Genomic DNA, 13,689 nt, shown 5'->3' with positions numbered 1-13,689 from the left:
ATCAGGGTACTTAGGACAGCCATCACCTCAAATATTTGTCATTTGTGTTGAAAATATTTCAAATCTTCTGCTCCAGCTATTTTGAAATAAGGTATTTTGAAATATACAATAAATTGTTCATTATAACCACCCAACTATGCTACTGAACACTGGAACTTATTCCTTTCACTTAAAAGCATATTTGTACCCATTAACAAACCTCTCTTCATCCCACCCTTCACCCTTCCCAGGCTTTGGTAACTATCATTGTACTCTCTATCTTCAGGAGGATCAACTTTTTCAGCTCTCACACATGAGTGAAAGCACGTGGTATTTGTCTTTCTATGCTTGACTTAGCTCACATAGTGACCTCAAGTTCCATTCGTGTTGCTGCAAATGACAGGATTTCATTCCTTTCATGGCTGAATAGCACTCCATTGTGTATATATACCACATTTTCCATATCCATTTATTCTACATGGACACTTCAGTTGACTCCACACCTTGGCTATTGTGAATAGGGCTGCAATAAACATGGGGTACCAGTATCCCTCTGCTATACTGATTTCCTTTCCTTTGGATAAGTACCCAGTAGTGGGATTGCTAGATTGTATGGGAGTTCTATTTTAGATTTTTGAGAAAACTCCATGCTGTTTTCCATAACGGCTTTAATAATTTACATTCCCACAAACAGCGTGTAAGAGTTCCCTTCGCTCCACATCCTTGCTAGCATTTGTTATTTTAATCTTTTTGATAATGGCCACTATAACTGGGGACAGATGATATCTCACTATGGTTTTGAATTGCATTTCCCTGATGATTAGTGATGTTGAACATTTTTTCATATAGCTGTTGGTCATCTGTATGACTTTTGAGAAACTTCTATTCAGAGCCTTTGCCACTTTTTAATGTATTATTTGTTTGTTTGTTGTTTGAATTCCTTGTATATTCTGGATATTAGTCCCTTGTTAGATAAATAGTTTGCAAATATTTTCTCCAATTCTATAGGCTGTCTCTTCACTCTCATTCCCTTTGTTATGCAGAAGCCTTTGTTTAATATAATTCCATTTGTCCATTTTGTTTTTGTTGCCTGTGCTTTTGAAGTCTTAGCCATAAAATCTTTGCCTAGACCAATGTGCTGAATAATTTCCCCTGCCTGTTTTGGGAAATCATCATGTATAATTTTTTCATTTTGAATATTTTTCTGTTCTTTTTCTGGAAATACCATTAATCAGATGTGAACATCCTAGATGCTAAGCTGTGATTCACTAGGTTTGTATATAATATTGTTTCTATATACGAAATATCAACTTCATTTATAAACTAAACACAGTCAATCTGAGCAGTGACTCTTTGTATATCAATCTTTACCTTTTTATAAGACTGCTGGTGAAGACAGTCAAATCTACCATCTATTGGTGCTAACAGTAACTTCTTTCAGGGAGGAATTAAGTAAAATTTCTAACAATTATTTTTAAATTGTACTTAATATTTATTGCAGACTTTCAAAAACAGTAACAGAAGTTCATGTGCATATAATTTCTTAAGATTTTTTAAATAGAACGGTTTTTTGGGATGAGAATCTTTAAAACACAACATAAATACACATTTTAGAAACATGCTAACCTATAAAGCTGTACATCACCATGAAAAACTCTGGAATAAGTGGATATATACAACAGGTACCACGAGAGAGCAGAGGCAGAAAGCAGAAATGCAAAAGTATCTTTTCCTGATAAATATATCCAGAAAATAAAACACAGGAGAAAACTGTATCTTTATTTTATACAGTCTACAAATATTTAAGGTTTCTCTTGGGATATTCTTGCATCATTAAAGTCCTACATTTGTTAGAAAAACTGGGAAAATATGGCTCCAAGTGGAGAATTCGCTTTAACCCTCATAACAAAAAAAGCTGAAAATTACCTTATGCTAATATTCTCTAAGCAGACTACACATATACGTCAAGCACAAATCTTAAAGCTGGAATGCAAAATTTCCCAATAAATGTATTTAATATATTTAAGTATAACTATATAAAATGTATAATCATCATAATCTTCCACAGACTAGCTCATTTCATCTCAACTGTTTTTTTTTTTTTTTGACATTTCAAAGATTAAGGCTAAGAATCTTTTCTTAAACATCAACTATCCTATCAGATACTTTATAATCCTTCCCTAAATCAGCTAGTTTTCAAATCTGTCCTAGAAAATATTTCTTCTAGAAATATGCTATATTTCTTACTTCAAATTCTAATTATAATAAACTTTACAATTGAAATAATTTACTGTACTTTGTTAAGTGCTACTGACACTAGAAATAAGTTAATCACAAATTATTACATCAAAAAATTTGAGATCAAAGGAACTATGAGTTAAATATTGCCCCAGACACATTTGATGCCCAATCCACCTACTTTCGTCATGAGTTCTTTCAATGTTAAGGGCTCTACTGTGTTGATTCAAGCTTAGCTGCTGCTCATGAAGGTCCACAGGAACAGGGTTTATGCCAGTCCCTTCAAGGTATAACCTGATTCGCTGCCTCCACAACCACCTTAGAAAAGTGAAGAAAAGGCAAATTATATTAAAATAGAATAAAGTGTAGACAATATAATAATTTAACAAAATTAAATAGTTATAATAAAAAACTAGTTATTCTATGAATAAATTTTATCACAAACACCTAAAGCCTATAGTTTCCTGATCAAAGACAGATTTGAATATTTCTCTTTTCAATTACAATGGAAATACTAATGTGATTGTACAAAATCTCCAAAGTAACTTAAGTCAAACTCTATCAAGAACCCATGAAGTCCAAGATACTGAGCTAGACAGAGCTTGTGCTTTGCTCAGCAAAAGATTATTATATCAAAAAAAAAGCATTCTTAAATTAAAATTGTGTTCAGATGGCTGGATTGGATAAAAATCCCCTCCCACAAATTTTGTAATAATGAAGGTTTTTTAAAACAATAAAGGGAAAAAGGGATTAGCGGTGGCTCAAGCCTGTAATCCCAGTACTTTGGGAGGCCGAGGCGGGTGGATCACGAGGTCGAGAGATCGAGACCATCCCAGTCAACATGGTGAAACCCCGTCTCTACTAAAAATACAAAAAATTAGCTGGGCATAGTGGCATGTGCCTGTAATCTCAGCTACTCAGGAGGCTGAGGCAGGGGAATTGCCTGAACCCAGGAGGCGGAGGTTGCGGTGAGCTGAGATCGCACCACTGTACTCCAGCCTGGGTAACAAGAGAGAAACTCCGTCAAAAAAAAAAATTTAAATAACATTTCTGGTAAAAGAAAAAAACAATCAGGTTTAATTGATTTCAAAACTTATAATCAACGTATTGAGAGTCAATGGGATAGATTCTGCTAGTTAAGTATACAAAAGTATACTTCTACTTGGTAGCTATAAATTAGCCATTTCTAAAGTTGCCAAACTTCTGAAATGACTAGAAACTAGAATTGTTGGTAATAAAATGATTCTAGAAAAGTCAAGTAGATCTAATACAACTTTGCAAACATCTCTGGGAAAGGCTTTCCCAACTATAAAACCTAGTCCAAGTCAAAAAATAAAAAGTAGTCTAACTTGGCTCTCTCAAATATAATCCGCTAACACTGTATCAGCTCCTCCCTCCACCTTCCTCTTTTCCTAGTGGTCTGACCACCGAACACATTAAGTAAAAGAATTTTTAAAAATCCCATCCCCACTGTTTAAGAAATACTTTTATGTGAGACAGCTACCAGGAATCTCAGCATGGTTGGATTAAATCCGACTCTCAATCATTACTAGATGGGAGATAAAGATAAAAAATATAAAATCTCAAAATTTAAACACTCAATTTTAGCCAAAGTTTTAATTACCTTTCCATGACTGATAAGGACATGTAATAAGGTTAAGAAAGTAGAGACATGGCTGCTATCTCACTGAAGGAGAAAAAACATCTATGGCAGTTAGGCCAACCAATATTTGTCAGGGGTTTTCTCCACAATTCCAACTGGACAAAGAGAAGGTAAATTAGACCTATTTGTGGCTCAGCTAATGCATTACTTTTTATGGCTACTGTTATATCTATGGAGTAATCCAAACATTATTTGATTTGTTCTGATTTGCTTGTGTTTTGTTTGTTTTGAGACACAGTCTCACTCTGTTTCCCAGGCTGGAGTGCAGGGGCAGAATCTCGGCTCACAGCAACCTCTGCCTCCTGGGCTCAAGTGATCCTCCTGCCTCAGCCCCACAAGTAGCTTTGACTACAGGTGCTAGCCACCATGCCCGGCTAATTTTTGTTTTTGTAGAGACAAGGTTTTACCATGTTGCCTAGGCTGGTCTCAAACTCCTGAGCTCAAATGAACCACCTGCATTGGACTCCCAAAGTTCTGGGATTACAGAAGTGAGGCACCATGCCCTGCCTGATTCGTTCTGTTTTTAATGGCATTATTAATGGCACATACTTATTAAAGTACTTATATAAAAACAACAGTAAGAAATTCCTACCTGAACTCACCACGATAGAACTTCTGTAAGGCTTCTGGGAAGGAATGTGTATATCGAACAGGCAGGCATAAATGACCCTCAGACCTATATTTTTACAGGAGTTGTTTGTCGATATAAAGAGGAAAAGAAAAAAGGTAAAGCAAAAAAAAATGTACTCAAAAGGTATCACACTAAGCTAAAAAATAAGATACGAAATTCTAAAAATTTCTACTCTGTATTTCATTTTTTTGCCACAAAATGTGTTCTTTCAACAAAAACAAAAAGATTAAACAGAACTAGTAGTCTACATCCAGCTTTAATGCCATAATACACAATAATATTTGAGTTTCTACATTACAGTGAAACTAAAAATAGCAGAAAATCTGCCACTGACTGATGACCCTGTAAATCACTACGAATGGTACAGTGGTGTTCAAATTACTACATTATTTAACTATTAATCTTCAAATTTTTATTTCAACCTTTAAATCACTTAACTATTAACTTTGGGCAAGTCACTTTATCATTAGCTTTCTCATCTCCAAAGTCAGGATAAACCAGCAATCTCAAAAGGTTATTCTGAGGAATCAAAGTATTTATTCTAAGTGTTTTGAACCATAATCCCTTTTTAAATGTCATTTAAGATATCCTAAAAGAGAACTGAGAAAGCTTAATCCAGTGTAATAATTCATTTATTCAACAATATATAAATAAACTCCTTTAAGGAGTTCATAGCTTCATGTAGAAGACAAATTAAAACAAATCACTACAAATTATAAGGTGGTAAGATTGCCTATTGGCTGGTATAGATGAGAGTATGTGTCACCTAAAGATGTCCGGAAGGCTCAATTATCATCATTTATATGATACACCCATCGTGAAGAAAGGGCTGAGGGTAGGCTTAGCAAAACAAACTCCTGATAATAAATGTGAATCAATTTCTAAGTGTGAAGAGCAGAGAACAATGTTTTTACGAAGTTGTGAATAATCTAAATCTTTATCTGAGCAGGTCAACGATGAGGTTAAGAAAGGTTTAGGCCTAGGCTTTTAAATTTTCATATCCATTGTAATACTCCACACTATGTTAAGTATATAAAAGGTATCAACAGTCATTTGATAGAACAATAACCTGCTGAGGTCAACTGCAAGTCTAAAACCCCTGTAGAGAGAAGATTCTCTCATGAGGTTACAGTAAGATATCAGCTAGGGTGGCAGGCATCTAAAGGCTTGACTTGGGCTAGCACAACCACTTCCAGGCTTGCTCACTCACATGGCTGGCAAATTGGTGCTGGCTGTTGGCAGCAGGCCTCAATCCTTCTCTGTGTGAGCCTCTCCACAGGACTGTGTGTGAGTATCCTCACATCGTGGTGGCTGTCCTAACCCACAAAACAATCTTAAAGACCAATATAGATGTCGCAATACCATTTATCTCCTGGCCTTGGAACCTATACATTCTCACACGATATCCTCTTGGTCATATAGGCCATCCCTGATTAAATACTGGGGGGCAAGGAGGTACATTAAAGGCTACCTAAATACTAGGAAGATAGAGGGCATGACTACCACATGCCCTCTATCCCATTTTGAATATTAAGTTTTCAAATGTTGTAATTATTTACTAGGCTCAGTAGAGTGGCTGGAGAATACAGAAGAGATGGACAGAAATTATACATTTGATTTAGATGAGTCCATGTGAGTGAGCCATCTTGAAAGTAGATCCTCCAGCCCAAGTCAAGCCTTCAGATGCCTGCAGACCAGTCTGACATCTGCTTATACTCAGGAGAGATCTCAAATCAAAACCACCCAGCCAAACTGCTCCTGATCTCCTGACATGCACAAACCATAAGAAATAATACACTGTTATTGCCATAAGCCTCTATGTTTTGGAATGAATTTTTATGCAGCATGTGACAACTAATGAAGAGGAGAAAAAAAAACTTAAGTTGAACATTAAGTTCTGGGCTTTTTTTTTAGGACTGTGAGACACCATGATATTTAAGATAAAGAAGTCAGACAACATGAAGTATACACAAAACTAGAAAGCCACTTAATATATCTGCCTGGAGGCAAGAAGAGAAACCAAAGGACTTCTAAAACCTGTTCTAGGTAGAAAATACAGAAGAGATGACAATATTAACAATCTCTGCTTGCCTGCTTCAAAGTTCCCACAAATTTACAAATACAAAACCAGTTTTCAAGAGAAAATATAGTTCAACAAGCTGTATAACATATGATCACTAAGGTTAAGAATCTTTTACCGTAATGATACAAAAAATAAGCCATTAAGAAGTTCTGAAATCCACATGCATCAACATTGACGGCAATCAAACATTAATTGATGAACCAATATTCTCGGTACTTACATGTGTGGGAATATTTACTCAGCTAGATTGGGGTTCGATCCCTATTCCCTGAAATCATTTAATTAATGATTCATTTTTCAAGTGTTTACTACCTACCAGCTAAGTATAAAACTATGCTAGTGCCAGAGAAATTAAAATACAAGGTCCTATACTCAAATAATCTATAGTCTAATGGAAGAGACAAATAATTAAACAGAAAATAAATATATAGGGATATGTTCCTTCTGTACAGGGAATTACAATGTAGGAGAAACACCAGAGTCTTGAACAAACAAGACCACAGAAGTGACTAAGTGGTGTAAGGGTACTTTTGACAAAAACAAAAACAAAAACATACAAAGGCATGGGTGGTTGGGGTAGGGTGGGGGGACATGGGCCTTCTGGAGAACTCTTTCACCTACTCTCAAATTATGCCCTGGGTCTTACATAACAACAAAGCTCCCCCATAGAGTAAAACATCCCTGTGTGAGCCTCTAATCAGCATGTTGGTGGATACTCATATAGTTACATTTTGTAGTTTGGAGCACCCTTTTGGAAAGGATCCTAGGCTGATCCTAGAACGGTTAACAAAAATACATTTTTTAAGCTAAAGAATGTATCATGCCTGTGGACATATGAGGACGATGAAACTAGAAAAGCAAATAGGCAAGACATAGTCAAAGATAATATAACTTACGCTAAGGAGTTTGAAATGTATCCTGAAAGTCATGGGAAACTCTAACAGACTTTAATAAGGAGTGGATATAATCAATTAGATTTGCACTTTAGAAAGAAGACTAAGGTAATGTGTAAAGTAGAAGTTAGAAGGAGACAGACTATAAGCTACTTCAGTAATTTAAACAACAAACCATGAAGGCCTGAGCTATTTTTAGTGGCAGTGAGGATGGCAAGAGATGGACTCAAAAGTAATTTCCCTAGAACATAGGATCAATGTGATGATAGAGTCAGGGAGAGGTAGTTAAAGCTTCAGCACAGGTGATAATTCCATTCATCAAAAATGATGGGAGAGAGGAAAGGAGAGTTTTATCTGTAGATGTTACATTTTTAATACCACTGGATACATCCAAAGTAGAGGCCAGTGTGGCTAGAATAGAATGAAGGGAAAAATAATAGGCAATAAGGACAGAGAATGGTAAAGGCTAGATACTGTACAGTGTGTATGTCACATTTAAGGTGACTAACTGTTCCCTGCTTGCCTGGACTGACAGTTTCCTGGGACACAGGACTTTCAGTGCTAAATCTAGGAAAGTTCCAAGAAAATCAGGAGGAGTTTGTCACCCTATTCATAGTTAAAAAAAAAAAAAAAATAGATTTTATCCTAAGTTAAATGGGGAGCCAGGACAAAAAAATCTAGGCAGAGAAGTCACATAATATTATCAAACTGTCACAAAATAATCACACTGGCTACAGTTGGGAGAAGAAACTAAGAAACTGTAAGGGTAAGAATGGACGCAAGATCAGTGTTGGAATAAAGATTGTGGAGTCCCAGGGGACTCCAATAATACCACAGTATTAATCAGCCTCTCTGGAGACAATATAGGAATTGAAGAAGAACATCAGTATTTAGGCAGCATCCAAATAGTAAGATCCTTCAAGAGAGATACAAAGAAGTAGTCACAGGGATAGGAAGAAAGGGGTGTCACAAATGCCAACAAAGTACAGCTGAAATAAGGGAGCAGTTAGCACCAAAAACTTCACAGAAATCAGGTAAGACATGGACTAAAATATCCAGTAGATTCAGTAACTAGGATATCACTGGTCTCTAAGGCAAAAGCAAAGTCAATGAACTGGTTGGGGACAAATGCCAAATTTTAGAAAGTAACTAAGAACTAAAGAAGTGAAGATAATCAAGCTTAGGGATAAGTGGAAGGAAAAGAGCTAATAACCAAGAGAGGGACACAGGGTAAAGGATTCTTAAAAATTCTTGAAAAACAGGAGTCTTGAACAAGCTTTTTTAGGCTAAGAGGAATCATGTGCAAAGAGAGAGACAGAAAAAAACAACATGATAGGACAAGATTTTTTTAAGCAGGAGAAAATAAGTAGTTCTAATCGAGTGATTTTCAATTCCTCTGTTTAAAAAAAAAAAAAAAAAAAGGTGAGCTTATCAAAGGAAGAATAAGAGAAGCCAAGGTGAATGCAAAAGTTGAACTACTGAAGCAGCCACCACAGAGAATGGAGAAGAGAGATGAGTAGGGCTACATAGGAAGTTTGTGTGCAACTCTGAGTCCACTAAGTGCTGAAGACTACAAATTGGAAGTGCCATCAAACCCAATTAGTATGACTTTTTTCCTCCAGATGATCATAGCAGTACGGATGCAGACACAGAAAAGATTGATCTAGAATTGTGCAGAAAGATAATGATAAAGAAATATTTGCAGTTTGGGAGGCCGAGGTGGGCGGATCACTTGAGGTCACAAGTTTGAGACCAGCCTGGCCTATATGGTGAAACCCCATCTCTACTAAAAACACAAAAATTATCCAGGTGTGGTGGTGTATGCTGGTAGTCCCAGCTACTCGGGAGGCTGAGGCAGGAGAATTGCTTGAACCCAAAAGGCAGAGGTTGCAGTGAGCTGAGAATACACCACTGCACTCCAGCCTGGGCAAAAGAGTGAGACTCTGTCTCAAAAAAAAAAAAAAAAAAGAAAGAAAGAAATATTTAAGAAAGTGAATGAAGTGAGGAAGAATTAAGTGGAGAAAACAGAGGGGATCAAAATACTGAAAGTCAATGGGCAGATTTAGTGGGATAAAGTAGTAAGTCTGCTGTTAAGGTAGGAGGCTGCAGTCAGAATGTAATTAATTAGGATTGCAGAGATAGGGAAATCCTAGATCATCATAAAGTCTCAGTAAAGTCATGGTTGTGGATGGCTGGAACAGAATGAGGGTAAATATCAATAAAGCTGAGGAAGGAAAGAAAAAAGTGCCAATAGTGTCTGGACAGGTCCTTTTATTAAGTCAGTAAAGTCACTCCCACAAAAAGCCAGTGGTGGCATAATGAGGGTAGTTCATAAGGAAGGGTAGAAAATGGATCATTATTACCTTCTCCCTCCTCAGCAATACCAAAGGTCCACAACACTCACCTGGGTCAAGAGCTCAGGTCTATTATTTCATAGATCCTACTCCCAACCCACCGGGAAGCTAAAACGTGAGGACTGGTCCATCTCATAGCATAACTTCCTATCATGAATGCCAGCTAGATGTATCTGTATCTTTCATGCCTGAGCTTAAAACCAGAGCTATATCCTTGAAAACAACTATATAAAAGACAATCCTACTCATTTCTACATACCTAAATTTCATTACTAGAATGTTTCTGGAACATGGTTCTAATATTCACAGTGGCCAGGAACAATGATGCTTCCACTTAGACATCATACACCATAGTAAAATGTCTGTAGCAACAGAGCCCAGGAATGTGAATGTGGTAGAGAAAATAAAGAACAGCTTCCAAATTTTAAGATAGATCATAAAAAGATACTATGCAAAGCAAAGCAGAAATGCATCTATGTTTTCCTGAAAAAAAAATTAAAAACACACCACACAAATCAAACAAAAAGTCTATGTTCTTTCTCACCGTTCTGGATCAGTGTTTACTCCTATAACTGGTTTCAGTCTGTCTAAGACTTTACTTGCTGCCAGCAGCATTGTGCCATCACCTAAGGAACACAGGACAAAACACAATATCCAGTTTTTGGCCATTTTGAAAATTAGTGGTTTTAACAATCATATCCTACCCTGCTAACTGCCATAGCCTATTCCACTCCCTTTCTACCTACTGTACCTTTTGAGTCTCCCTCCCACTCCAATCCAGGATTTCATAAGTGGCAAGATTAGATTTAGGCAGAATAATTCTTTGCTATGGGGACACTGTAGAATGTTTCAGAGGTATTCCTTTTAGATACCAGTAGCACCCCACTGTTGGTAACCACTACTCTAATCCAGAAATTTCTATTAGCCAATCTTCTTTCCTTTTCCCATAACACCAGTCCAAATTCACAAATTATTTTAACGAAAACATATCCAATGGGTCTATCTTAAAATCTTTCTCTCCAATAGCTGCTGTCAACTTGAAGCTTTAGAAACAGTAGTCATTAACTTAATGATAAAGTACAGAAAAAAGTAAGTATAAGTATTTGGGACCGGGCCGGGCGCGGTGGCTCAAGCCTGTAATCCCAGCACTTTGGGAGGCCGAGGCGGGTGGATCACGAGGTCGAGAGATCAGGACCAACCTGGTCAACATAGTGAAACCCCGTCTCTACTAAAAATACAAAAAATCAGCTGGGCATGGTGGCACGTGCCTGTAATCCCAGCTACTCAGGAGGCTGAGGCAGGAGAATTGCCTGAACCCAGGAGGCGGAGGTTGCGGTGAGCCGAGATCGCGCCATTGCACTCCAGCCTGGGTAACAAGAGCGAAACTCCGTCTCAAAAAAAAAAAAAAAAAAAAAAAAAGTATTTGGGACCAAAGAGTAACAGAATTTACCTCATCTCATTAAACACTTTATCAACTTCAATTTTTTTTCTTAAAACTGCCGTAATACCAAAATACAATAACTGATCCTTTGAATCATATTTGAAGTTAAATGCATACCTTAAATATACACAAGGAACCTCACAGTAACATCATCCATTTAAAAAGTAGACTTGTATAAAACAGATGTTTTAAACTTAATCATAGCAATCCAAAAATTTGTTTAATGGCAAGACTTAGCTAGACCTAGGGTATCTGGAAATAAGCTGTATTAAACAACATCTGTAAATTCCAACATCTTTACTTCTATAAAATTATTACCTCCTGCAGCTATGACAGCATCTGCCCATTGAACAGTCTCTTCATTATATTCTCTCCTCTTTACTAGACGAACCTCAATTCCCTCATTCCTAGGATAAAAAAGGAAAGGTTATATGAAATTTCCACTAATAATATATATAATAGGGATATGTTTTCTGAGAGACAGATTATTACAATAAAGATGTAAAATAAAAAATTTGTATCTTATAAACAAATTTACATGGAGCTTTATAACATTATCTTTGTTTTTCATTTAATTACAACAGCCAATTAACTATGATAATTAAGGCAGCATATGAATAAACTGAAAGTTATATCCCAAATCTCCATGTTCTTTAAAAACTTTTATAACCACTAATGAATAGCAATATTGGTTAAATTTCATTTTCTCTACTCCTTCTGATGCTTAAATTCATAATACAAAAATGGTCCAGAAGACTAATATCTAGAGTGACAAATTTTAAACTATAAAACTGAAGGCCATTATTTTAAATCCAACAAATATTCATTGAGGACCAGACACTGAAACAGTAACTAAATACTTGGTAATTTGCATGTTTCTCACACTGACTCTCTTGTATACACCTAACTGTGTTTCGTCCTGACTGAACTGAAGTTTCTGTAATTTTTAAGACAGAAGTTTCTATAATTTTTAAACACTCAAAAATATTATAATGCATACTCATATAATCCATTAGTCTGTTTTAATAAATAAAACATTACACAGTTTAACAATCATACCCCACCCTGTACACAGCTGAGGGCAGCTGATTACTGAATTAACTCTGCAGGAAATGCATTTCACTGGAAGATAAAATAATTGAAAATATCTGTGACATTTTCAGAGTACAATAAGTATTTCCTTAAAGATGCTATAAAACCAAATCCATTAACCTCAATATAATTTTCTGAAAATAATTTTATCATAACAATCATCACTAAAAGTCTAAGAATGGGCTGCTAGTACAAAATAAAAACTCGAAGTCTTGAATATAAAATCCCACCCAAGACCCAATCCCATAGACTTACCGTAAACTATCTACAATATGTTCTACATTTTTGGTGTGAATATGATGTCGTTCAAGAAGTCCACTGTAACTAGAGCCTTTCAATGCAAGCTATATCAAAACAAAAGAAATGTTGCTTTACTAATATATATTACACATGATGTTCTAATATTGTTTTTTAAAAGCCCCATAAAAAATACACTTTTTTGAAAATATATTTTAATGATTACCTGTGAAACCTCTAAGTTAAAATTGAACTAGAAAGCCCAATATCAGAAAATTGTAATTTGCCTTTAATACTAAACATAGCATTACGTTTTCTGAATCATGTAGTCACCAGGATCTTAAAATCTTATGTTTCACAGTTCAAGTTTTTTATATTTTTGATGGCTTTTGAACACATTGCATACAGCTACTTGATGACCAAAGATAAACTAATATTTTTAGAGGCAGTTAAATGACTTTTGTTCCACTTGAATTTGCTTCTCTCTTATTCTCAGATTGATAAACCTCTACTTGCAATTTACTCCATGCAATCTAAGCAAAGGACTGATCATCTCCATTAGAAAGGATAACTTTTAGATATATATATGTCCTTCAAGAATTATTTTTCCTAGTTGGAGTGACATTTTATAACTGTCTTATCATTAAATTTTTTAAAGTTTTTTTTGTTTGTTTTGTTTTGTTTTTTGAAACGGAGTCTTGCTCAGTCACCAGGCTGGAGTGCAGTGGTGGGATCTTGGCTCTCACTACAACCTCCGCCTCCTGGGTCCAAGCAATTCCCCTGCCTCCCAAGCAGCTGAGACTACAGGAACCCGCCACCACACCTGGCTAGTTTATTTGCATTTTTAGTAGAGACGGAGTTTTACTATGTTGGTCAGGATGGTCTCGATCTTCTGACCTCATGATCCACCCACCTCAGGCTCCCAAAGTGCTGGGATTACTGGTGTGAGCCCCTGGGCCCAGCCTTAAAGTATATTTCTTATCAATAATCCATAAAGTAAAATATAGAGAAAAAAGTTCAGAAATATCCTTAGTGAACATCCATTTAATCACCAGGTAGAAAATTTGTCTGCTAGAGT

At 36.1% G+C, this 13,689-nt stretch overlaps 1 protein-coding gene across 3 annotated transcripts in view; it reads right to left on the bottom strand.

Moving 5' to 3' along the window:
- Window positions 1-13,689, bottom strand: part of NADK2 (NAD kinase 2, mitochondrial) — a 49,697-nt gene that overhangs the window by 22,686 nt on the left and 13,322 nt on the right. For all 3 annotated transcript variants that reach the window (XM_010336674.3, XM_039471286.2, XM_039471289.2), the window contains exons 2-6: window positions 12,630-12,718; window positions 11,601-11,689; window positions 10,386-10,467; window positions 4,473-4,556; window positions 2,399-2,535 (exon numbers count right to left, since the gene is read on the bottom strand). In XM_010336674.3, the coding sequence (XP_010334976.2) occupies window positions 2,399-2,535; window positions 4,473-4,556; window positions 10,386-10,467; window positions 11,601-11,689; window positions 12,630-12,718 (481 nt within the window). The remainder of the gene's footprint in view (window positions 1-2,398; window positions 2,536-4,472; window positions 4,557-10,385; window positions 10,468-11,600; window positions 11,690-12,629; window positions 12,719-13,689) is intronic.

This window comes from Saimiri boliviensis, chromosome 1, assembly GCF_048565385.1.
Source record: "Saimiri boliviensis isolate mSaiBol1 chromosome 1, mSaiBol1.pri, whole genome shotgun sequence".
NCBI lineage: Eukaryota > Metazoa > Chordata > Mammalia > Primates > Cebidae > Saimiri > Saimiri boliviensis.
This window is presented reverse-complemented; position numbering and strand designations above follow the sequence as displayed.